We start from the raw sequence: 23,665 nt of genomic DNA, 5'->3' as shown, positions 1-23,665 counted from the left end.
CAACTGAAGCCGGCATCAGTCACATGATCAGCAATTTGGACCAATAAGAAGATCAGCCTAAAATACTGTACTCAATCGGTAATCTGCAGCTGATGAGTTTGCACACCGGAAACCTGTTGAATTTTTGACAGTAAACAGAAAAAAATTATGACCAAAATTTAGAGAAAGCCTGTTAATTTCGAATCGAATCTCCACAAATCAGCCGGCCATAAACGGTAATTCAACCTTCCGAAGTTTCCATGGTTCAAAACAGCGCACGGGTGGCAGCCACAGCGGCCAAGCTTTTTTTTGGCCGAAAACACCCATTTGCAGTAAACTTGACTAGCATTTCATTTCGAATTTCGAAATTACAGTAACGAGTGAGTACGTAACGCTCTTACATGCACCGCAATTTTTCGTGTCTATTTTTATAAAGAGTTCTCTTTTTTGTTAGAGAAAATTCTCCAGGAACAACAAGCCGACCGACGCTATTGATTTCTCCAGCGTTGTTCCGTTTTCCAGTACTGTACTATTTTTGGAGTTGGAAAGGCCTTTTCCAATTCCAATAACCCAACCCTGCCCGTCCCTGGTGCAATGGAAATTAGCCTGCATTCATTCATTTCCCCTGCGGAGGATGCTGTTTCGTGTGTATCTGCGTGTCTGGCTGATCTTGGATCTCCTCCGACAAATTTCCCGTCCAGCCTGACGCTAATCATCCCCCTCTCTTCCCCTTCCCTCCGACCATTTCTCCCCCGCGATCGATAGCAAATATTTCCAGCCAGGAAAATCCTGTATTGGTCAAAACTGCATCCAGCCGATTAGCCCAGCAGCCGATGATTTATTCACTCCATAATTCCCCGTTTTAATGCCAGTTGATTTTTGACTAATTCCCAATCATCCGCGGGATATACGGCAGCCGATCAGTGGGCTGTATGTGAGTCGCACTTGTTCTGCCTTTTGCTGGTTGAAAGTGAGAGACGTGTACTGTGTACAGACACGGCTAATGGAGGTCTTGAGAAAGTGTTGAGTAGCGACGCGCATCGGATTTCAGGTCAGTTGCGCACTTTGTATGACGGCGTGTTCATCGCGGACGACGATTGTCTTTTTTTCTCCTGCGCCGTTTGCACGTTTTGGCAGTGGTGCGCGCTGTACTGATGTTTATGTGTTCCGTCAACGGGTTCAAGTGGAGAAAGTAGAGATCGCGGGGATGTTGTTGATGGAAACATGATCGTCTGACGGTGGCTTGGTGAGTTATTAATGGAATTTTTATCTTTCAGCATCGCAAAATGTCGATCGCAGAAGTGAGAAGTATTTTTGTAACTTTTTCTGAACTGTTGAAAGTCGAAGTTGTTGAATGTTGTCGTTTTTTTCTGCTTGCCCAAACTCTTCTGCATGGAAATCTCTCAAGTCTCAATCCAGAATTTATTTTTATTGTTCTTTTTATTTCCCAAGAAAATTCTACTTTCTGTATCTGTCGAATTTATAAATTATTCTTCATGCTGCATCTGTTTTCGGGAAGCAATCGAACGTAAGTAGGGTACGCTGAGCATAGCTACATAGTGGAAACGTGCACAAATTCTGAAGTGGATATTTTTTTGGTTTTGTGTTGCTTCAACTTATTACTTGCTTGCTTATTGCGGTTTATTTTGACTGTGCATTGAACGGACAAATGTGTGCTTTGGATTATGATTGTCAAAATCTGAATATTGCATCATGTACTGATCTGCACGGCTCTTTCTTCTTTGAAATTCAGCCTTTTAAATACATGTGTAGAGCAGAGTCTGGTTTTCCGGGACTCTGTTTTTCATTTTATAAACGTGTGTTTTTGATTTCTCTGCACAACTTTGTCCTTTGAAACAAATTGTAAGTCGCTCTTTTTTATTTGCGTCGCTCTGCTGTATATCTGTGCGCCATAATTGCTCTTTTTGGCATTTTCGTTGCTTTTTGGAAATTTGTAATTCTTTTCAGATTAATCTTTCGGAAATTTGTAAATCTTTCTTTTTATAAATCTTTCTACAATTTTTCCAGAAAGATTCTTTCTGGAAAATTGTACGGAGATACATGTGCCAGTTTTGATCGGTAATTTTTAGCAAGAGTAATTAATATTTACAGCTTTGTATTTTCCCTGACATTGGTTGTTTCTCAGTTCTTTTGTTTTACCCTACTAAATATCGATTTCCCCCATTGAATCCCTGACATGCAATTAATTTCCCATATTCCCAGCTTTGTTGAATAAGATATGAGCCCGTACAGCCCATGGCGGCGCTGTTTGCATACCGGACTGCTTTGATGGATGTTCATGTTGTTTGTCCGTGAATATCTCTCGCTATCTGTATGCTGTATACATGGGCAACCGGGCCCGATAGCATCGGAGGGTTCCCCTTTCCCTGTCGTATATCCGGCGGTGGATATTTCATTAGAGAACGCGCTACTCAATTAGACGACAAGCAGTAGGCACTTTGCATGACAAGACACTCGCTCCCGGCACTGTTCCACATTCCGGCTCTATTCGCCGGATGGGTGAATAGCGCAACTCTCTCTAACATATTGTCTCTCCGTTGTGATTTTTGCCAGAGTTTTTATTGCTCTTCGCACGCCAAGGATCGATGTTTTTGCGCTCCAGTTGTTGAGGAGTCGAATGTGTGTTGATTTTAAGCGAGTGTCGGTTGTTTGCTTTGTGCGACGGAGTTGTTGTTTTTGTCGGGGGGCTTAACGGGATTAAATCAAATTAGCGAATTACCAACTGGGTCGGTGTGTGGAATTGCCGTTGATTTGGAGGTTTTGTTTTAATTAATGAATTTATCTTGTGAGCTTGTTGTTTGCACGAAGAATTTTTTATCAGAGGGTTTTGTTTAATTTTCTTGATTTATTTATGCATTTTTTGTGGGCTGCTTCTCGTGTAGGATTTGGTGATTTCGATGTTTATTTTTGCCCACAACCGTGCATCATGCGTACAGCAATTTAATTTTACAAGTGGTCGATTTAAATTTTGATTTGATTTTTTACTAAGATAGTTTTTTTAAAAATGTTACAATTTAAATGTTACAATTTTTATGCTTTTTTTTGCCCCCAACTTGCAGCATGTGCGCGCACGATAATTTATTTTCATATTTGATTTTATTTTATCGAATTACATGTGGATGATGATATTATTAATTAATCGCGCCGGGTCTGACTTTGGGATTTTGCTGTTTTTAGGTTTAAGAAACTCGGGCATAGCTTTTATGGATGGCTTGGAACGAGCATGGAAATCCAATTTTTGCATCTCTAGCTCGGTTTGCAATTTTTCTGTGGCTTTGTAGTCTGTGTTGACTTTCCAGAAAGTCAAATAAATATGATTTATTGCACCAAAATGGAGTGTAATTTGTTAGTAATGTATGGCGAGATTACAGCGCAATTTTTTTGCTTTGCAGAATTGAATCCCCTGTGAATTTGTGAGATATTCATGCAATTATCCACAGTCGCACGAGCTCGTCTGGATTGTGGATGCGTAGTCTGACGACGGGAAAAGGAGGAAATCTGTTTTGGCTTGTTGGCGCACTGGAACAACACAAACTGGCGGAAATGACGCTGAATTCGGATTCGATGATGGGGTAAGTTGTCCGGTTTGATCGCCATCTGGATGCACGGAAATGCAATGGGATATTCAGCAGAATTTATTGATGTTTGTGGGATAAAATGATGGTCATTTTTGTGCCTTCTTTAATTGATTTTGTAACTAGGAAACCTTCGGATATTAATCTAATTTCACAGGATTATGAAAATTTTGGGAAAAATAGGTTTTTTGTCGGGATTTAATTTAGTTAGTTTGTTTTACCTTTCTGATGATTTTCTTGAATTATTTCATGACTTCGATATGCTTTAGGTGTGTAGGAGTACGGATAACTTTTAAGCTAAAATTACTTCATAAAAAATAAAGAAATTTGCTGATTTCTAATGCGAATATTTCGAACTAGATTCCGCTTTGCACAATCGGCAATGTGGCAGATGATTGACTAAATGCGCGCGTTTTTGAACCAGATATGGTGGTTTTAAATCGGAATGCGGGGATAAAAAATTGAGGAATTGGTACAATGTGTTCAGTGAAGTAAATTTCAGCTGCGTAGGTTGTGATAGAAAATTCATTGTACTTCCGGTTTCATTTTTTGATCAGTACATCGCTGTTATTACCAGCTTGTGGTGGACCGTGAGACCGAAAGAAATTTCGACGATTGTGAGAGAGTAATATTTTCTCCAGTATTAATTCCCTTTCTGTGAGATTTTTTCCCATTATGCGCCGCTCAGTGCGTGGCTAAGTGGTGTGTTTGTTGGGAACAAATAAGAAAATGACAAATGTATTGACACTGACAATGGGCTTCGTGACTGCTCGTCAGTGTTGGATGGGTTTGATTGTTTGTTTCGGTGGCGTCTGCCGATGCAGTGGCATTCCGATATCATTGCCTATTTACTGATGCACTTGACCATATCGGTGTCGTTTGTTTGTTTGCCTCCGCCAGTGACGACATAGAGATTTACAGCTGCGTGTGACTGCATAGATTTGTTTTTAATTGATTAATCGAGCACAAGAAAAATATTTTTTAAGTATTTAATTTAAGTTATTACATGAATTACATTAATACATGCATTACATACATTAATTTTAAGTTGTTATATTTAAGTTATTAAGTGGATAATCTTTCGTTCTGTATGGATCATTTGCTCAGTGCAGAGAAGTCGTAGTGAAATGCATATATACATTCTCTTTGTATCGTTAAATTGTTTTGTGCTCAATGAGTTGTTGCGAAAAGGCAGGTTAAATGAAAGTGGACTGGTTTTTTGCTTATCTTATTTCTCTTTTAGTGGTAGACTTTTACATATTGTTTGCATACGGATTTTGCTGATTGTAACCAACAAAAGCGAAACTTTTCTTGTGAATATCCTTAATTCTTTTTATTTTATGCGATTTCTTGAAAGCGTGAAGTGAGAATTTGCAGTTGGTGTGGGAAAATTGTATGAATAATTTCTAGCAAAAGTCTACCTTGTCCAAATGGAAGCCGGTACCGTGTGTCCACTGTGTCGTATATTTTGCGCCAAGAACTGCATTGTATTAACAGCTACTAGTCCTGTTTGTATTTTTGTGAGATTTCCCTCCAGGCTCCCAGTACACTGGTTGTGATGCTGGGCTAATCCGGGTTTGTGATACTGCTGGGGCTTCCGTTTTCCGGGATAAGCCGCTCCTAAATCACTTCCCGTGTCGTATGACGGATGTGTTCGGGTTTTTCTTCATTGGATTATTTTGGCGTTGTCGTGCTGTAGTGTTTGAGATTTTTCTGTGCGAATGTACTCGTAGTGTCTTAAGAAATACCGGCGTTATTTTTTTACGATGCGTTTTCCTTCGTTGAATATGCACAGGAATATCCGACATCCAGAACGACCATGAACAGAAGTAAAAGTACTGTAATCGAATAAACCAGAAACGGACCAACGAAGAATTTTGTGGGTATTCTACGTGAAGTTATGTACAGAGTATGTCAGAAACGTGAAGCAGAAGCAGTCAGTAAACTACGATGTGTGGTAATAGAAATTTAAGAAAATAAACATTTTATTAAGTTTGTTTTAATTTTTAATAAAAACCTGATCTGTAGTATGTATAAACTGGCTGTGCTAGATCTATTGGTTTTAATGTAAAACTGATGTACAGGCACAAACGTTGATATTAATGAGAAAACGTATCTAACTAACCGTGGAGTTTGGAATTCTGATTTGCTGTTAATTTGAGTTTGGACTTCTAATATTCTTCTAATTTGTTAACAGCTACTGATCGTATAATCGATTGTAGAGTTCGACTGATCGTATATTCTGGTTTTAATAGTCCTCATTGATACTGGTCTTGATTTTATGCGCTTTACTTTGGTACTTGGTACTGGTAGTACGATATATTTTTTTGTTAAGTTCGTATATTTCTGCGGAGAAAACGGTTGTTACAGGCGAGTTCAGACCTGAAAGTTAATTAGAAAGAAACGTACAGAGTACAGTTTACACCGATTCAAATATCGCTGAGTTTACTGGCGTCTGCGGGAAATTTATGTCTGCGGCAGGGTTGAAAATAATTTAAATAAAAGGCACATGCAGAAAGCAGTCTGGGAATGGCGTTTTGACAGATATGTACTCGCTGCACTGTCCATTAAATCTGATTGGTCGAGGAGTCTGTATATATGGCTTTTTGGCGTTTTGCACCGCGACCGGCATAACGATCAATTGTTTCCGGTCTAATTTAACTGCCTGCACGACGCGAGAGAGTAGGGTGGGTGCGCAGTGCGCACACGTTGGCGACAGATTACGGCATACTTTCCGCCGCTGTAGTGTAATTTATCTAAATATCGGGGATTATTTTGGTCGTTTTGGAAATACATGCGGCTGTCGCGAGCGGAGTTGGGCTGCTGACTGTATACAGGGGAAGACAGTTCGATTGGGCATGTATAATGTGATATATCACTGCCGGCAATTAGTTTGCCAACTGATCGACCGGAAGTGCAACGGCGGAACATATGCCCAACGGCTCCCTGTTCCTGTGTGCTTGGGCTGTGCAGGGGCAGAAAATTTCCCATCTGCTTAGTGATGCGCATCCACTCTTGCTCGTTGTGCGGGAGGAAATAGTGTGGCTTTGTTGATATATTCCAGAGGATGTTGTCTCGGAGATTTTTTTTGTTTTGTTTGTACCAAGCGGCGTGAGTGTTTGTCGCGCTGCTGAATGGGAGACTTTGTGATTTTTAAGCGGAATTTCCTTGCTGGATTGGTGTGCCGAAACGTTTTCTGGGATTTTTAGCAAATTGTTGGATCTGCTCGATTTTTTATAATGTTTTTTTGATCGACGTATGCTTCTTCGGAGCACGTCCCTACTCTTCAGACGTGAAGTACATTTTTCCATGCTTTCTTAATTTGGATCACAGCTTTTCCCGGCAGGAGCACGTTCGTTTCGTGTGTTTTTAGTACTTTTTACTACATAATTGTATGGAAATCCGTGTACCGCTTTTGACCGCACGGAATCGGGAATTTTGAATTTTTAAAACACTTTAAAAATGACAGATATTATTTTCGTCGTCAAAGAACGCAAGTTTGACGCGTTTGATGATATTGCGGAATTTTAAAAAAAATATTACCGCGTTTTTGATCTATTTTCGAACTTTCATCTTCAGTGTTTTAAGCCTGATAGTTTCAGCGATTCAATCATGCTTCATTCTTTAATGACTGTCTGCCATAGTACTACGATTTTCTTGTTAATAACACAAGGTGGTCGCCAATGTTGACAAGGTTAGTTGAGGGAAGAGTTTGATTTTGTGTGGGATTCTGCGTTTCTTCCCGTCAAATTTATCAAAAGATTATCGCTGGACTAAAATTTATCAACGAATTATTTTGGAAGTGGTGATAAAAAAGTTATTTTAAATATTTATTTTCCCTCCATATACCGGCCAGGTGGTCGGAAGGATCTTCAGGAATTATTGTGAATGACCCAAGCGGAGAGAAAGAAGGTGAATTGGTTGGAGGAACGGCGCAGGTGACTGATAATTTTTTCGTGTGTTTTTTCTCCTCGTCTGTATTTTTTGTGCTTGGTCAGTGTTGTGTGTGGGGAGGCGTTTGTCAGCGACGAAAATTGGATGCGCTGAAGAGGCGCGTCTTCGGCTCGATATGGGTCGTTGCGTGAGGTTTTTGTCAGTGATCAGCGCAGATGATGTGGTTATTAGGGAAATTCTTTTGGCCGGCAGTCAATTTTTTTGTGCGGCCAATTATGAAGGTCATTTGTGCATCGTTATACATCGGATCGGTGGTGTGGGTTTTAATGTGGTAATTACATAAGCAAATTGGACGATTGAAACCCGGCGTGATGATCCGGTGTTGACGAATAGCCGTAAATTATTGATTGAATTTTACTCACTGTTAGTCAATACTTAATGCATAAACAGACCGCAGCTGCGGTGTTGTTTTTATTTATTTTTTTCGTATAGTTAAATTATTTCCTTTTTCTTTAAATGCCTCGCTTTGAAATAAATGGCTTGCTGTAATCGCCGCTCGATTGATGAAATTACACTTAGAATATTTGGCGTCAAGTATTTAAATACATAATTTTTGTGATAAATTTCTACTTTTTGTAGTTTTTTGCTGCAGTGTAACTTTTGAAAATGTTACGTTTTCACTAACTACGTCACTTTAAAATGACCTGTTATATGCACCACTCATTTTGTTAAATATTAAAAAAAATTTGTTGGCGTCAAGTATTTAAATACCTAATCGTTGAAATAAATTTCCAGTTTGATCTGCAGTTTTTTGTTACATTGTAAGTGCATATTGACATACTCGGGCATTGAGTAAATATGCCGCTAAATAGTTTGGCTTGGGCGCAGTGATGTGGCCGTTGATCATGTCAGGCCGTGTGGCAACTGTTGTGCAATGACGGTGTGTGGTTAAAATTGACAAGTATGGATTATCTGCTCCCGTTTTTGCATGCAGGCTTTTCGGGGGGAGCGTGCTGTTGCTGCTGCTGCTGTGACATTTTTATCGGTGGGCATTGCATAAGCACTGTTTGTGGGAAAGATGAGAAATGACACTTGAAACCGATTAATTTTACTGGACTACCGAGGGGCCGGATGTTGGGATGGTGCGCGTCGGCACGTCACGGTGCGGGGCCAGACATTTGCCAGTCTCTGTCTGGGTTGGGTATTGGGCTGCGGAAAAATGTCGGCTAATGTGGAATTTTTTCTGAGAGTTTTAGAAATTTTTTGTAGAATTTTTACGGCACGCATTACAGCGAATAAAAATGAAAATATTCGTTCTCAGATGTCTGATATTTGCATTTTTTTCAGGCGTTGAAATTTAATTGAGAACAGACTGTCCCAAAGAAAACTGTACAGTGTTTTTGTATTTGCTGATACCTAGTTGTTGTTAAAATTTTGTGCGCTTTACAATTTAATCTGAGCCATTTACGTATTGTTACGATACGATTTACTTTTTAAGATGGGTGATTAGTACTGCTTACATGTATTGACCAGATTATTGGTCTAGATATTCTTTTCTGCATGTTGTAAGGGGAAAGAAATAGAACTGTACTATAATAAAGGCAAATAAATGGTTGTCAAACATTACGTTCGAAAATTAAAAACATCATTCTGTTATTTTTGCAGAGCTTACACTGCGTTTTCTGATTAGCTATTATGGTATCCCGTCCAAAATTAGCCACTGTCCTACGGCAGCTCTCAAAGTTTATGTGAAACTCTAAAGCTGGAAATATACCAATGTAATGAAATTTGAGAGCGTGTTTGAGAATTCGTCTAGTTTAGTAACCAAGTTTTTTGTCTTGCATTTGCTAAAACGAATCTAACGTTTTTTATTCTTAACACATAATGAAACATTTATGATATTATTTTCAAAATCAACGTGAGTAATCTAAATTAAACGGCAGTTAAAATTCATCGGCGTAAAATCAAAATAAATTAGCTGCTAAAACAAATCCATGGCGTTTTTCGACGGACCGTAAATTATGATGGAAGTGCTGGGTGTTAATTTGCTGTGCCACAAAAAAAGTGGCCGGAAAAGGGGCCGGCTGTTGCGCATTGGTGGATAGCGTGCACGGATGATGGGGCTGGAAGTTTTTAGTGGCCGTTAACGGCCTCTGCTGCCGTTGCCAATGTGGGAATGGGATCGTTTACACTGACAAAATAAGGTCGCAGGGTGGTTCAACGGACACGCCCGGTAGTCGCCAGGCAGGCTTAATGATGTTTTTTAAACGGTCCTTTATGGAAATGCTCAGGGATGGCTGGAATATAAGTATTGACTCATTCCATTTAAACAGCCTCATTGTTCTAATTCAATTATGTAATGTATTTGGGAAAGCGGTCATTGGTCGCTTTTGACTGTGCTATTTTATCCAGAGAATAAGAATTAAGAAACACCGATGTGTACCTCAAAATTAAACGAAAAATATTAATGTAAATTACGGTAAACTTAGTGTGCGATCATGTGCGAGACTCGTATAAAATTATACTGCGGCGCTGCGCAATCCATTAATTATGTTTTTGCTTATCCATTAATTTTTGATATTTTACGTAATTTTTTAAATATTTTTTAAAATTAATATAATTAAGATTTCTTCAATCAGAATTTAAAGTGTCAATAAAAAATTTAAATAAAAACACTTAGATATCTAAGTCTAAAAAATTGAATAAATTGTGCAGAGGAAATTTATATGTATATCTGCTTCTGGTGGTGCGACTTGTGACATGCGAAAGCTTTTCCCCTTACTTTTGAACGGGAACGAAAAATGTAGCGGGAGTGCGGAATGATGTTATTGTTATCAAATCGGAAATGAATAGATTTGGTGCTTGATCAGTGTTGCACATTTCCCGGTGGTCAGCGTTGCACTGGCTGTATGCGCGTTTATTGCCTGGGTATCGATTCCCGGCTCAAGTTTTGAATGGATCGGGAAGGGAAGTGCGCTCGTGCTCGTTGTGTTTATGCTGGAAAATTGCCCTAGGGCAGGAGAGAGGAAAAACATTCGCTCGATTATCATTTGTAAATAGATGGAGTTTTTCTTGTTGAGAATGCAATGATAACCGTCTGACGCGGGCAACGCTGCACCGACTTTTCGACTGGAAAATGTATTTTAATTAAGTTTGTGATGTCCGATTAGTGTAAATTATGTAAAAACCGGTTGAGTAAGCGGGGATCTGACGGTTCCGAAATTGTAATTGTGGGATTGCTATTGCGCGCTTCTGTAATGCCATTGAAATTTTGATAGCAGTTTTCAGCGGTTAATTTACTCCGCGTCGCAGCGTATGGAGATAGTAAACGTATTCGAATTGAATGGACTTGTCGTTAAGTTGTGAGATATCGTAAATACGTATGTACAAAATTAGAACAAATAGATTTCGGAAGTTTCCGATAAGTTTGGGTATTAATTACGAATTTTTTAACTTGTAGTAAATACCTTATCGTTAATATAACTTACCTATTTGGGGCCGTAGAAAAAAGGAAGTTTTGTAGGGATCGACTTATATTTCCTGGCAGAGTGTTAAATGCGGAAGCAGTAATTGTTTCTTTCTATTTGTTCTGTATTTTGTCTTGTTTTAGAACTTGAAGAGTAATTTTCTAATTTTTTTCGTTCTTAATTTTATTTTGATTGCCCACCTGCGCCAAGTTGCTGCAGCTGTTGTAATATGTGTACTAGCATGCATATTGTAGTGAAATGGGTTTTTGTACGCGTGTTCTTCGTACCTTGATACTGTAACGCATTTCATTCTGTGTTCAAAATGTGGAGAGTTGTGTAGAATTTTATTTTTTGTACATTACGCTTTTATTCGTGATTTCCTGTTTTCCAATTGGGTAATAATTTCGCAGTGAAACGCAAGTTACAAATTGGTTATTTACTTATACATGTAGCTTTTTATCGTTATTGGCCGGTAGTCTGTGAATTTCGCGCGCTTTAATGTTTCTTTATTACTGTTTAAATTGTACGTAATTTTTCGAACATGAAGGCTTGTTTTATGAGAGCTAAAAACGACCCAATTTAACTAAAGGTATCCAGTTGCTTGTTAAAGTGTGCTATGGATCGCGGGATGCCGGGCGCAATTAGAAAATGTGGCCGGCAACGTGTGCGTTGCGGGAGTATTGTTGCACCCGGGGTGATTGGCGTATTTCGATACGCTCTGACCGGAAAGCGCTAGGTAAAGAGCTCTGGCGGGCGAAATGGCGCCTCCAATTTCCTGTTGAACGTCGGGAGCGTCGCGGTGGGTCCCCGGGGCACAACGGGATTGTTAATTGCACTTGTTATGATGCGCACAACGCAGCACAATCGCCGCGTTCATCTCGCTCGCGGTCGGCTGGGTCGGGGCAGATGATCATCATCCAGAGACGGATGGGAGAAAGTTTGCATCAGATATTTACGCTGCGATCAGTGTAATGTTTTAGTTCCTCTTTGCGAAAAAGTTACAATTAAAGTTTCTCTTTTCACGTACTCTTCATATTTATGAATATACTAGATACAGTAGTGTATAATTGATTAAAATTACAAATAAATTATGCGGAGGGTAACTTTGAACAATGGTTTTTGGTTTAAAGGTAATAAAAACAGTCTAATAAGTTTAATAAACAACAGATTTGATGAAATTTTTGAATCTGTTTGAAGTTGAAGTTGATCTTGCTGTTGCACTTGTTTCTTGGCTAAAGCGGAAGTGCTTTAGAAACTTATTCAAGAACTCAGTAAACATTATAGGATTTCTGGAAAAAGAATAAGCATTACAATAGTTTCATGGTGACAACCTTTAAAATGTTGAATTTTTCAAGTTGCCTAACGATGTAAGCGGCGAAAATTTTGGCCCTTATTCTACGATGCATCTTATTTTACTCTTCTTCAATGCTTTCTTCCATGCTTTCTTTAATTAAAAGTATTGTGGCAGTAAAATAGCATGTGTAAAGTACGGTCCGTCTAGAACGTGTTTAAAGTCTATACGATAAAATGAAAATTTGACGTAAAATTGCAGATTGCTTAAAAAGTTGAAGTTGCCGCCCTGTGGATTTTTGTTTGTTTTCACCGACAATGAAAAACATATGACGTAGTATTTTGTTTGAATGCTGAAGCGGCTGAATGTTGTAAATCTTTTACGTGGCTTTAGAAAAGTGTTGAAGACATGCGCCTAAAGCATGCATAATTGTGCTTGTATGTAGTGCGATAATTAGAAAATTTGATAAACTATTGAACTCTCATTTTCATTGGAAATTACCACGGTTTTGTCGATAAGTGTTTTTTTCTTCAGCGCACAGATTGTGCTACTATCGTGGCGCGTAAAGTTTTCATAAGGAATAAACAGCGAGTAAGGGAGTCGATTGGCGGCATGTTTGAAGATAACAAATACATTTGTGCGTCTCCGTCATCATAATGTATGGAAATGAGTTGGGGAATTGGATGGAGTGCGCGTCGATAGACTTCCGTACGAGGAAGCCGGCTGCACGATCTGCACTTAGGCACTGTACATTCCTAGCAGTCTTTCTCGCGGGGGATGGCTGGGCGAACAGAAAACTGAGAAATAATAACGGGGATTAGCGAATTCCCACGTGCAGTCGCCGTGAGAAAGTTGATTGCATACCGAAGAAAAGTCGACATGAAATTCTGAGATCCTAGATTATGATGAAGCATAGCGGCATAATTATTGCATGCTTTAACTGGTACAGGATTTTTTGTTATACAACAAGAGTTTGCTGTATTTATAATATTAAGCAGTAATTATTTTCCTTTTGCCGGTTAGGATAAATATGGTTTAAAATTCTCATGAGTATTTATTTAGCGATACGCATGCACGTTTTTGAATTTTATTTGTGGGCACTAAAATATTACATAATTTAGTTATCGTTGTAGTATACCTGAGAATTTGGTGTAGCTAGGCTGATGAAGAAACTTCGTTTCAGATTTTTCAGGGATTTGAAAAACGAAAATAATACTTATTTTGTTGTGCAGCCTTTTAATTAGTAATTTGACCGCCATTGGGTTTATACGTTTAAGTCCTTGTTTTGCAAGTATTTTTTTTAAAGCGATATGCTTGTGGTAGCTATAACAGCGTAGTCGGAGATAGGCAAAATAAATGCCCGGGGTGGACAAGAATCGAAGACGTATAGTCCGGAGCGGGCCAAATCCCGTTCGCTTCCGCGTAGTTGGTCGTCGGAATGTGAATTTGATAATGCATTATCCACAATCTCATCACTCCTCTGCCTCGGCCTCTCTCTCTCTCTCTCTCCCTCGATCTCCGGCAATGGTCGGTCTGACGACGCGGAGAGTGAGCGGAAGAGGAAAATGGGGATGTGGCCCGCAGAGTCCCCGACAAAAGCCGACAATATACTATCGATTAGGGCTGGCTCTGCTGTAGTCGGCAGCCGGGCGTTGTGCCGAGGCAATTGACAAAAGTCAGTTGTTGCTCCATCGGCACAGAAGCATGATAGATGCGCGTCTCCCCTGCTCTTCTCCCCGTATTTTTTTGGACAGGCATTCATCGACACTCTGTCCTATTGGGACATACACACACATCACGCTCATGATGCGCATTGTGTGCGGCGATTTGATCGTTTGAGCCGGGGTGTTGTGTTTTTCCTGGGGAATATATTCTTCGCGCAGCAGAGATACGGCTTTTGTATTGATTTTGGTGGGGAAGAATAGTGAGATTGGTTGATTTTGCTGCGGTCAGCGGAAATATGACGATGGAATCGTTCGACAGGGAGTCCACGCGCTCGGACAAGGAACGACCACGAAAACGGTACTTCCGCTTGACTGTAATTACAGCCTGTAACTACCATGTTGACTTAACTTTTTTTGTCACGGGATCGGATTGAAAATTAGGAAAATGCGGGGAAGGAGAATTTCATGTGAATAATTACTTAATTTATTTATTAAACTCGTGAGATTTTTTAAAAAGCGCTTTAATTGCATATGTATACCTCGTGTGTGTGTACTGAAATACGTAACTTTCACAAGATACGCATCGGAAACTGTTGAATTAAATCGACATGTGTTTTTTCAAGTGGGTAGAATAGTGTGAAACATTGAAAAAATATAAAAAATTCGGCACACTCTGCTTCTTTGTTTCTTGAAGCTTTACTGCTTACAATAAGTGACGGGTGTGTACCGGGATTATTGTGAAATCGTAGAGCAATGGTAGAGTGAGGACCGCATGTCTTCGATGGAAATTCTTGTTCTCTAATTTAATTTGTGACGTGCAGTTAGCTGTTCAGTTTTTCGTTTTGCTTTGTTTCTTCGGACGAGAGTCAAGTTTCGTCGAGGAATAACTAGCATTTTGTTTATACTGCGGTTGCAAGATCTGCGTTTTCGGAAGCAGTGAAAAGATTTTACACCGTGAAATTGAAATATGTGGTGCAGTTAATTGATGGGGACAATTTAACGGCAAATGATTTGTGGCGTGCCGGAAGTTTTTACAAGGCAGTGGGACTGTGGGAGAGAAAGAAAATTTCCGCACGCGGGAAACGCTTGAGAATCGCGGGGTCTGGTGGATGAAAATAGTTTCACACATGTGTGGCTGTGAATGATTAAAGAGTAGTTTGCGTGCTGGTGAGGACGGGGAATCGATTGGGAAGAGGGAGACGAGAGGGTGGGCATTATTTATGAGTGCATTCGGGGGGTCCGTATATAATGCTGCAATGGAGAATCGTACCAGTGGTCCGGGTCAGCGCAGGAAAGTGGCCGCCCGGGATTTGCGGTGGGATGATTGTTGGTGCCGGGGACGAAAGGTTGTTAAACGGCGATGGGGAATTTATACGTGTTTGGGGTAATCTGCATTTAATTGGGGTTTGAAGAATTATTCCGCTGTTATTTCCCCAAACCTCTTGAAATGGAAATATGGTTCATTTTATTTTTGTTTTATTTTGAACTGTTTGTATTGCGTCTGTTTATTTCCGCATTTTTTACTTTTATTTATCTGAAGTTAGTTTTATTTTATTTTGACTTCGAAACTTTTGCCGAAATAGGAAATCAGTTGCACACTTTTTCGTGTTTCGTTAAATTATTTTATCGAGAAAATTCCGGAAGGAATTTTTCACGTTGTTCGTCGCGTATTTTTTGTCATAAGAAAACCGGCAAAATATTTTCGTTTAAGTTTTATCGACGACGTTTCGATTGCTTAATGTTTGAGAATCGTTTGCGCGATTTTGTCATTTTTTAATTTTTTGATTGGAAGAGCGCAGCTGCCGGTGATTGGTCATTTCAAAATTGACCAAGATTCACTCGTTTTGTTGATTAATGTGTCAAGTTGTGCGCCCCGGTTTTTTAGCTATTTTCTCCAAAGTAGCATCATTCGCATTTATGCGGGTGCGAGAGGGATTAGTGTTTCCCGACATTAATTGCCGCACGAGGTCGATGAGGATAAAAGTGATAAAACCCAGAAAAATGGAAAATTGTTTTTTAATGACCGGCTCGTTAATAATCGGTCTGTGTGTATCTGTGTAATGCCGTGAACTTTTCATTTGCAAATGGTTTTTTTAATCCCACCACTCGGCACTTGATGGATAAATGGGAGCACGCCAGTGTACATCGTGGCTTGTCGGTTCCGATTGTCGTTAAATTGGTGCGCTTGACTGTGTCCATGAGGAGCTGCTGCTGTATGTGTGTGGCGCGCTAATGATAATGAAGCGTCCGCTTGACTGCTCTAATGTCCCATTGCATTTCCTGTTTGTCTGCGGTGACGGACGCGGAACGTCCAGGCCGCTGTATTGTTGTGCTGGATCGGTGGTTTAACTGTGTTTTCTTGTTGTTGCAGGGAACAGCCGCTGCTCAGTGTAAAGGTAAGCCAAATGTTTCAGAAGTCAGTAAAAGGGAATTATTTAATTCAGATTTTTTTCGGATTCGTTGGTGCCCTTCGCAAACACGTTATTTAAACTGTAATGTTCATTTTAAAATTTATTAATATTTTATTTAGTCATTTGCTGAACAATTGTGGGCGATACTTTAATGAATCTTCACCAAAAGTTTTATCGAAAATTTAAAGCGGCTTCGGAAAAATTAAATTATATGCCAGTTTCCGCTAGGTCCGTTAATTCGTTAATTTTAAGGTTTTCATGGCTTATTTTCTAAAATAATGGGACTTCTTTGATGCTTAAATTTAACTATCAAATAGAGCTTGCAATAATGACTATCTGGGTGGCTGTTGACAAATTAATTTTTTTGTACTTGAACCAGACGACAGACGTTACTGTGGATATGCATAATTATCGGCAAAACAGTCGCCAGTAGTGCAAAACTGCAAACCGCTTTATCATTCCGCTGCCTGCAAACGTAGAACGGTGGCACTTTGAGTCAACTTCTGTAGTTGTTGCAGATGATTCTTATGAAATCCAGTTCTCTTCCATGTTAAATAAATTAACCAAAATTTTTTCCACATTTTTTTCCTGATATTTTGTGAGTGCGGGAAATGCGCCCACAGACTATGTTGGGGTGAAAACTGTTGAAAAAGCTGCAAAATAAATTCCCCCCACTTGATATCGGAAAACCATTTTGAAGTCGTGTGCGGCGAGAAAGCAGAGAAAGCTCGAACAACCCGACAGCCGCCGCATGGAGAAATGAGAAAGTTTGTGCAGAGCCGGGATATCCGGCTGGGCGCAAGTGCACTTGGCAAAGAGCGCGCGCCGGAAGTGGGAATGGAATCATCTGGGGGGCCGGGAATAACGGCCGGCGCTGCGACTCTGCGAGACGACAGCCGTTAAGCCGTTTTCTCCTTTATACTGCCGCACAACAGCAGCAAATACGTAGATAATGTCAATGGGAAATTAATCAAGTGCATAGGGCGAAGGAAAAGGGATGAACTGCGAGCAGGAGAACGTATGCCGTAATACGGTGTTTCTAGTGAAAGAGAGTGTGGTGCACTGAGATAACTAGAAAATCGAATTAATGAAACCACATTATACCGCTGCTTTGTTAGAAATTTACGGCATTTTTTACAGACAGCCGAAAAGGCTGATTTTCTTCAATAGGATAATATATCTGGCTTATAAAGCGAATTTTTTTTTTCAGTTTTTGTGGCCCGTTTATTGTCGAGTTCCCGGTTCCGTACCATCGAACACAAAATTAATAGGAATTTTTAATTTTTACGTAATGAAATTAGTTGGTATTGTTTTATTAGGCTCATGTCTACCATATTGATCCCAAATCGAAGAAGAGCTGGATCCCCGCCACCGGACAGGCCGTGCCGGTGTCCTTCTTCTTCGACTCATCGAGGAATCTTTACCGCATCATCAGTGTCGAAGGCACGAAGGTCGGTTCAGTGAAATCAGTTGATGAATATGATTTATGTTTCACAAAATGCGGTAACATCACAGTTTCGAAACAATAAAATTAATCAAAATAAGAAAATTTCATCAGTTGATCAGTTGATTGGAGTTGTTCAATACGCCCTATTAAGCATACCGTAGTGAGATGGCTTTGGTACCATGATCATGTATGCAGTCACTATGCATTATATTTGTCAAAATGGCTGTATGCTGTGAATGTGACGTGAAAAGTAGTAATTAGTAAACTTCATATTAATTTTTTACCGTATTCCCTGGGTCATGGGTAAATTATATAATAATGTAATACGCATACTTAAGAACGTCTCTCTTCGGCGTTTTGGTTTTCCGTTCGGAATGGTGCTGGGTAATTTTTATCTTTAAACTGTTGAGACTATCCACTCGGATGTTTGTTTAATCTGCTTGTTTTCTGTAATATTGGTTTTGGAGCAATTGTATATCATTTCATTATTTTAATGCTATTTGGTTTAAAATCAAAATGTAACCATTTTTGTAAAATGTGCTGGTACGTGATATTTAGTGGATGAACAGATCAGTTGACATTATTGAATTTATTGATCGAAATCTGCTTTGCCGGCATTACGGAGCTTTTAATTTATTGATTAGCGTGTGATTATTATTTTGTTTGTGGTAAGTGGACATTGTCACGATTATTGTTGTAAAAATCTTGCTGTCATTGTTTGATTGTCATGATTACTAATGAAGTGAACCAAATGAATAGATGTGATTTATTCGGAATGTTTTGCGACAATGGGAAAAATCGTTTGACCATTGTCGGGTTTAATGACAGGCGGTAATCAACTCCATCGTCACACCGGCCATGAGCGTGACCAAGACCTCGCAGAAGTTTCTGCAGTGGTCGGACAGTCGGGCCAACATGGTGTACGGGCTGGGCTTCGCCAAGGAGGAGGATCTCAGTCTGTTCCTGGAGAAGTTCAAGGAGGTGAAGATGCTGAGCGTCGGGCAGAAGGGCGACGGCGGCCTGGAGTCGGGCCAGCAGAGCAACGGGCCCGGCTCCCTCATGAGTGTCTCGCAGGTGGCCGTCATGCCCCGCTCCGCCTCACCCCCCAGCAGTGCCTCCTCCAACAGCAGTCCCCGGCCGCCGCCTCTCATGACCGGCAGTGTCTCCGCCACGCCCACCATTCCCCCGACAGGTACTTCAGAATATTTTCTACGCGACTCTCTGTAGTACGTTTTGTAGGATCGGTAAAGTACCTGTCGGTAAAGTACCCGTTAGAAACCAGAATTGAAAATTAAGAATATTTTTTACGCGACTCTCTGTAGTACGTTTTGTAGGATCGGTAAATTTTCAATTCCGGTTTCTTTTTTTAATTTGTTCTTTGGCTTATTTGTGGTATTGGTCTGGTTTTTTCCTTTTGTACCAACAATTCTTAATTCGCTGATTTTGAGAACGGTTTACAAGGCCTCGGAATTTTTGTAGAGATTTTCGTTATTCTAAAATCTAAATACAAGTACTTTTTTAATGGGTTGGGTAAAATGCAGTCGCATCATTGAAGCACCTAAAACGTTGGTCTCTCCTTTTCCTTCAAAATTTATCGGTATTTTCGGAATTGTTTGTAAGGGGAGGTTAGTTTTGAGGCGGTTGAGATACGTAGTGTCGAAATCTGCTGTTTGTCAAAGTGCTTGTCGCTTATTAGTTATTACACACCAGTTGCATCGTATCGTAGTGTAATGTAACCAGAAACTCTACTATAAAATCGAGCTTGACTATGTCCGCATTCACGGGCTTATCGTGCTATATAGATGATTAGTATTGGAATTGTATTTTTTGTTGATTTGTATTTTTCTTTGAATTGCTCAAGGGAAGAAAGTTAATTAATATTTCGCAAATATCACAAAACAAACGTATTTGTTTTTTTCCCAGTGGACACGCCTGGTAGTGGTAGCCATTAGAACGCGATAAAACTAGAAATTAGCCACAATACCGATCGACGGAGTTGCTAAAATAAAACAGTCTGCTAGAAAAGCATTGATTCTAAATCAAATATCGGAATATTCTGTGCTATTGTTCTGTGAGGTATTTAAGCGGCAATAGCAAATTCAGGTAACAATGAGATTGGTGGACTATCTCAGAATGATTCACAATTTAAGCAGTAAATTTCTTTCTTGAACAGATATATTTTTCTTATGTATGATCTTGTATGTGTGATCTGCTTGTATGACAGGCCAAAACCAGGGCACCCTCAACGAATCGCAGTTGCGCGTGGAGAACGAGAAACTGCGCGAAGCCCTGGCCAAGAGCTCGGCCAACGCGGACAAGTGGAAGATTCAGTTGAAATCGCTGGAAGATGAGAAGCAGAAGCTGCTGAAGGCGCTGGAGGAGAGTCATGCCAATTTGAGTCGATGGGAAACGGAAGTCAGTGTGTATCGAACTCGAGTATGTTTGATTATGGATCATAGACATACATAAACGTCGCTGTGTGTGTGTCTCCAGCAGGGCTGCGGCTGTCGCTTGTAGATCTGCGCGTGCTGTACGTGATTGTGGTAAATGTCAGTGAATTGCTTAGCAGTATGGGAACACAGCGTTGACCTTTCGGATGCCGTCCGTTCGTGACGGAGATCGTGACGGTATTAGGGTCACTGCATTGATTTTGTCGGGTTTCGCTCGGTGTTGACGGCATCCCTGTAGTGATTTGGCTGAAATGTTGACGCAAATCGGGATGGCCATTATTCGGGTTGATTTTTGTTTATTGGATTTTATTTTCAAAAAATTATAGTGCTCGTATATATTGTACCCGTAAAATCTGCATATAAAAAAAGTCTCCTAATGAATTTTTAAACCAAAAAACATAATAATTATTATGTAAATTCGTACTAACATTTTCTGGAAAAATCGTACAAAGAAAACGCTGAAGCAAGTTTTTTATCTCCATATGTACTGGAATTATAAAACAGTATTCGTAAAAATTTGGTAGCTTTTTTCAGTAGATACAGTGCGCATACTGTTATTGATAAATCAGAAATGTATTTCAGCTGTTTTGGCATTGACCGTCGCATTCTATTAAAATGAGCCTTTAAATGTGTGCGCTCGCAGAATTCCGGCTAATTTGATATTTACTTAGGTGGCGGAGTTGGAGCATCGAAAAGGCGGTATAAATGGGGAGGGCAGTGTGTCGGGCGAGGAAGGCGGAAGCGGAGTTAAAATGGAGCTGGAGCGGCTGAAGGGCGTGGTCTTGGCCCTGGAGAAGCGGAACCAGGCGAAAGACGCGGTTCGTGCAGGATTTGGCATGTGGGGAAACATTTGTTTTTACTCCTTCTGTGTTTTCAGGAAATCTCAAATTTAACGGCGCGGTTGGACGAGCTAAGGGTCAAAGAGTCCAGCATGAGCCAAGGCAGTCATGAAAAGTTACAGGTAATTTTGCCGGTTTTCTGTATTATAATATCGCTCTTATACATGAAAATCTACAGAAAAATGTTCAGAATAATCTTTAAGTTTTTTAAGGTAAAACAAGATCTTGAAGTTTTTTTTTATATTACGTATGTCGACATCGATTTTTATTTGCCGCTTTTATTAGGTAACTGGCATTAACTCGTATTTTGATTAGCCCAAAATTATTTTTCTTTTTTTTAACGGAATATTGTTACTGGTTGTTACGGTTTATGTTTAGACAAACATGTGGATTGTTTCCCGGCTTTTAACATGTTATTTTGATAACAAGTGGTAATTTAAAAAACTGTTTTTGAATAACAGTAAAAGGAGAAACGGAATAGTAAGCCAATAGACGACAAGTTTTCATCTTGTGACTTAGTTTTCGTGTAATAAAATCGTTAAATAATCTACTGTTATTTTTATTACAGTATTGTATCTTTGCTTTAAATAATCTACTGTTGTTTTTATTATTGTTTCTTTGCTTCATCTGCGTTTCAGACTATACAGATAAGTAGTAAATAAATCGCACTCAAATGTGATGTATGCTATAATGTATTCGTATTAGAACATCGTAATTCGTAGCACATCGTAGAATGATGGATAGATTCGTTGAACGCAAATCCTTCTGAGCTCGTGATTTTCATCTACAATTACTGCAGGAGTACATAAAAAATATGTGATAGTATTTGTTATTTTTAGCGAAGTTTGTTCCCAGCGGTTTCGAGTAAATGTTAAGCAGAACTTGAGTAATTTCAGTTTACGTATTCGATCAGTTTTGACCACTGTTGTATTGCTATACAGACGATGGAATCGGACAACCGCGCCCTGAAACTGGCCATCAGCGACATGCAGGAGAAGCTCAGCCGGCAAGTGGCCCTCAACGAAAATCTCCGCTCGGAACTGCGTCTGCTACGCACCCACGTCAGCCGGCAGCTGACCGACTGGAAGAAGATGGACGAGAAGCTGAACGAATTGATCAGCAGCAATCCCAGCAGTTAATATCAAAGAATACTCCCGTTCTGACGAATCTCTTGTTGTTTTGCTCCGTCCACGCTTTGGAATTCGGGACGCTAATCTGGATCAAAGGGATCTCTTCGCTCGGCGCCGGGCTGGTGGGGGCAACGGGACGGGGAGGCGGTTACGTATTCGTTAATATTTTTGATTTTATTTTGGTGTCATGTGGTCTTCCTCACTTGGCTTTTTAAGGGTTTACAATTCTCAATCGGATGAAGGGGAGAGGAAAAATGCATGGTTCTCTTGGTGATGATGTACGTAATCCTGAATTTTGTCTTCGATGACGCGCAGTGGCAAGTTGCTTTTTTTCCAGTAGTCTTTTGACTATCTTGCAAGAACGTTGTCATTAAAATTTAGCAACGGAAAATAACCAGAAAAAACGTTGTAAACAACGAAGTCATCCGAACGAAAAATCATAATGTTTAAAAGAAACAGCTTCTTCGAACCATCACAGTTTATTTTCCTTTTATTACTTGTGATTTATTTTTCGGCGTTTATGCTAATTTTATCTTTGCAGTCTGTAAATTTAAAAATATTTTTGAACGCTAAAAACTCCCGAAACGAAACAGTAAGCGAGTAATCAGCAACTTGACACCTAGTGGCTTATTTTTTGTAACATAGTAATTCGTAACAAATCGTAGAATAATGGGGCCGATTGTTTCGAGCTGGTGATTGTCACCTACAATAATTGCAGTTTGTAGTACATAAAAGAATTGTTGTAGTATTTTTATTTTTAACGAAGTTTGTTCCCAGTGGTTTCGAGTAAATGTTAGAAACAAAAAAATAAATTTGCCGTAAAATAAAAATTATTTTTAATTTTTTGACGGCATTATATGTACATCTGTATTCCAGTTCGTGTGTTTATTTATTTATTAATATTAAGTTTTATTCGGTGTTTGATTTAAATGGTTATTTTCTTTATTTAAGTTATCTTAACGTTAATAATTCTTTTTTACTCATAATGTGAAAACTTATACGAATATTAAGTTCTTTAATTTTCTCAGCCACAAAAAAGTCAGTATCAAATACAGATATCATTACGTCAGCCAGAGGATCCTAAAAATTATTGAGAAAATATTCCGCGTGGTCATATCAGGTGATTGCCAGTGAAATTGTACACTTCCGTCATGTGCTTCTTTTAGAAAGAAAGGCCGGGCTGAAACTTCTCAGCTGCGAGCAATTACGGACACACCTTCGGTACGGGCCATACGTACAGTAAGCAGTCGCATCGTTCACTCCCTCCGGTCTATTTTTAGAATTCGACGCATCGACGTGACCATCCTGATAAAAAATTGAGTCTCGCTTCTTTTGCTGGATAATTATAATAATTATCAAAAATAAAATCAAGGATAATCAATACAAAATAAATAGTGGTGGGAAAACTGGCCAGAAGTTAGCCGGTGTGCGAAAGACGTCCTACTAGTACTTCAGTGACGATAGCAGTCGTACTCGTACAACCAGCTGTGAGCTGTA

General features: G+C 39.6%; 1 protein-coding gene across 11 annotated transcripts; it reads left to right on the top strand.

Annotated features, from left to right (window-relative positions):
- The first annotated feature begins 381 nt into the window (after positions 1 to 381).
- Positions 382 to 22,572, top strand: LOC129594833 (homer protein homolog 2-like). 11 transcript variants are annotated; one of them, XM_055491670.1, is made up of 12 exons: positions 386 to 909; positions 974 to 1,030; positions 1,117 to 1,225; positions 3,178 to 3,254; positions 3,393 to 3,572; positions 16,263 to 16,287; positions 17,622 to 17,753; positions 18,578 to 18,941; positions 19,974 to 20,185; positions 20,871 to 21,017; positions 21,077 to 21,160; positions 21,980 to 22,572. In XM_055491670.1, exons 5-12 carry the CDS (start codon positions 3,466 to 3,468, stop codon positions 22,175 to 22,177), a joined length of 1,269 nt encoding a protein of 422 aa, XP_055347645.1. In that variant the 5' UTR covers positions 386 to 909; positions 974 to 1,030; positions 1,117 to 1,225; positions 3,178 to 3,254; positions 3,393 to 3,465; the 3' UTR covers positions 22,178 to 22,572. The 11 variants fall into 11 exon arrangements, with proteins under 11 accessions (XP_055347648.1, XP_055347645.1, XP_055347644.1 ...); XM_055491669.1 differs by having other exon boundaries at positions 386 to 913; XM_055491668.1 differs by having other exon boundaries at positions 974 to 1,225.
- The last annotated feature ends 1,093 nt before the right edge of the window (positions 22,573 to 23,665 follow it).

The sequence above is a fragment of the Paramacrobiotus metropolitanus genome, unplaced genomic scaffold, assembly GCF_019649055.1.
Source record: "Paramacrobiotus metropolitanus isolate TYO unplaced genomic scaffold, Prichtersi_v1.0 Parri_scaffold0000072, whole genome shotgun sequence".
Lineage (NCBI taxonomy): Eukaryota > Metazoa > Tardigrada > Eutardigrada > Parachela > Macrobiotidae > Paramacrobiotus > Paramacrobiotus metropolitanus.
Note: the sequence above shows the minus strand (reverse complement) of the source record. Positions and strands in the feature narration are given on the sequence as shown.

Excerpts from the sequence above, each read along its gene's own strand:
- LOC129594833 (XM_055491670.1), top strand. The coding sequence starts at position 3,466 with ATGCGTAGTCTGACGACGGGAAAAGGAGGAAATCTGTTTTGGCTTGTT. Across the intron at positions 3,573-16,262 it reads AATTCGGATTCGATGATGGG|GGAACAGCCGCTGCTCAGTG; the intron begins GTAAGTTGTCCG and ends TTGTTGTTGCAG. Across the intron at positions 16,288-17,621 it reads AGCCGCTGCTCAGTGTAAAG|GCTCATGTCTACCATATTGA; the intron begins GTAAGCCAAATG and ends TTGTTTTATTAG.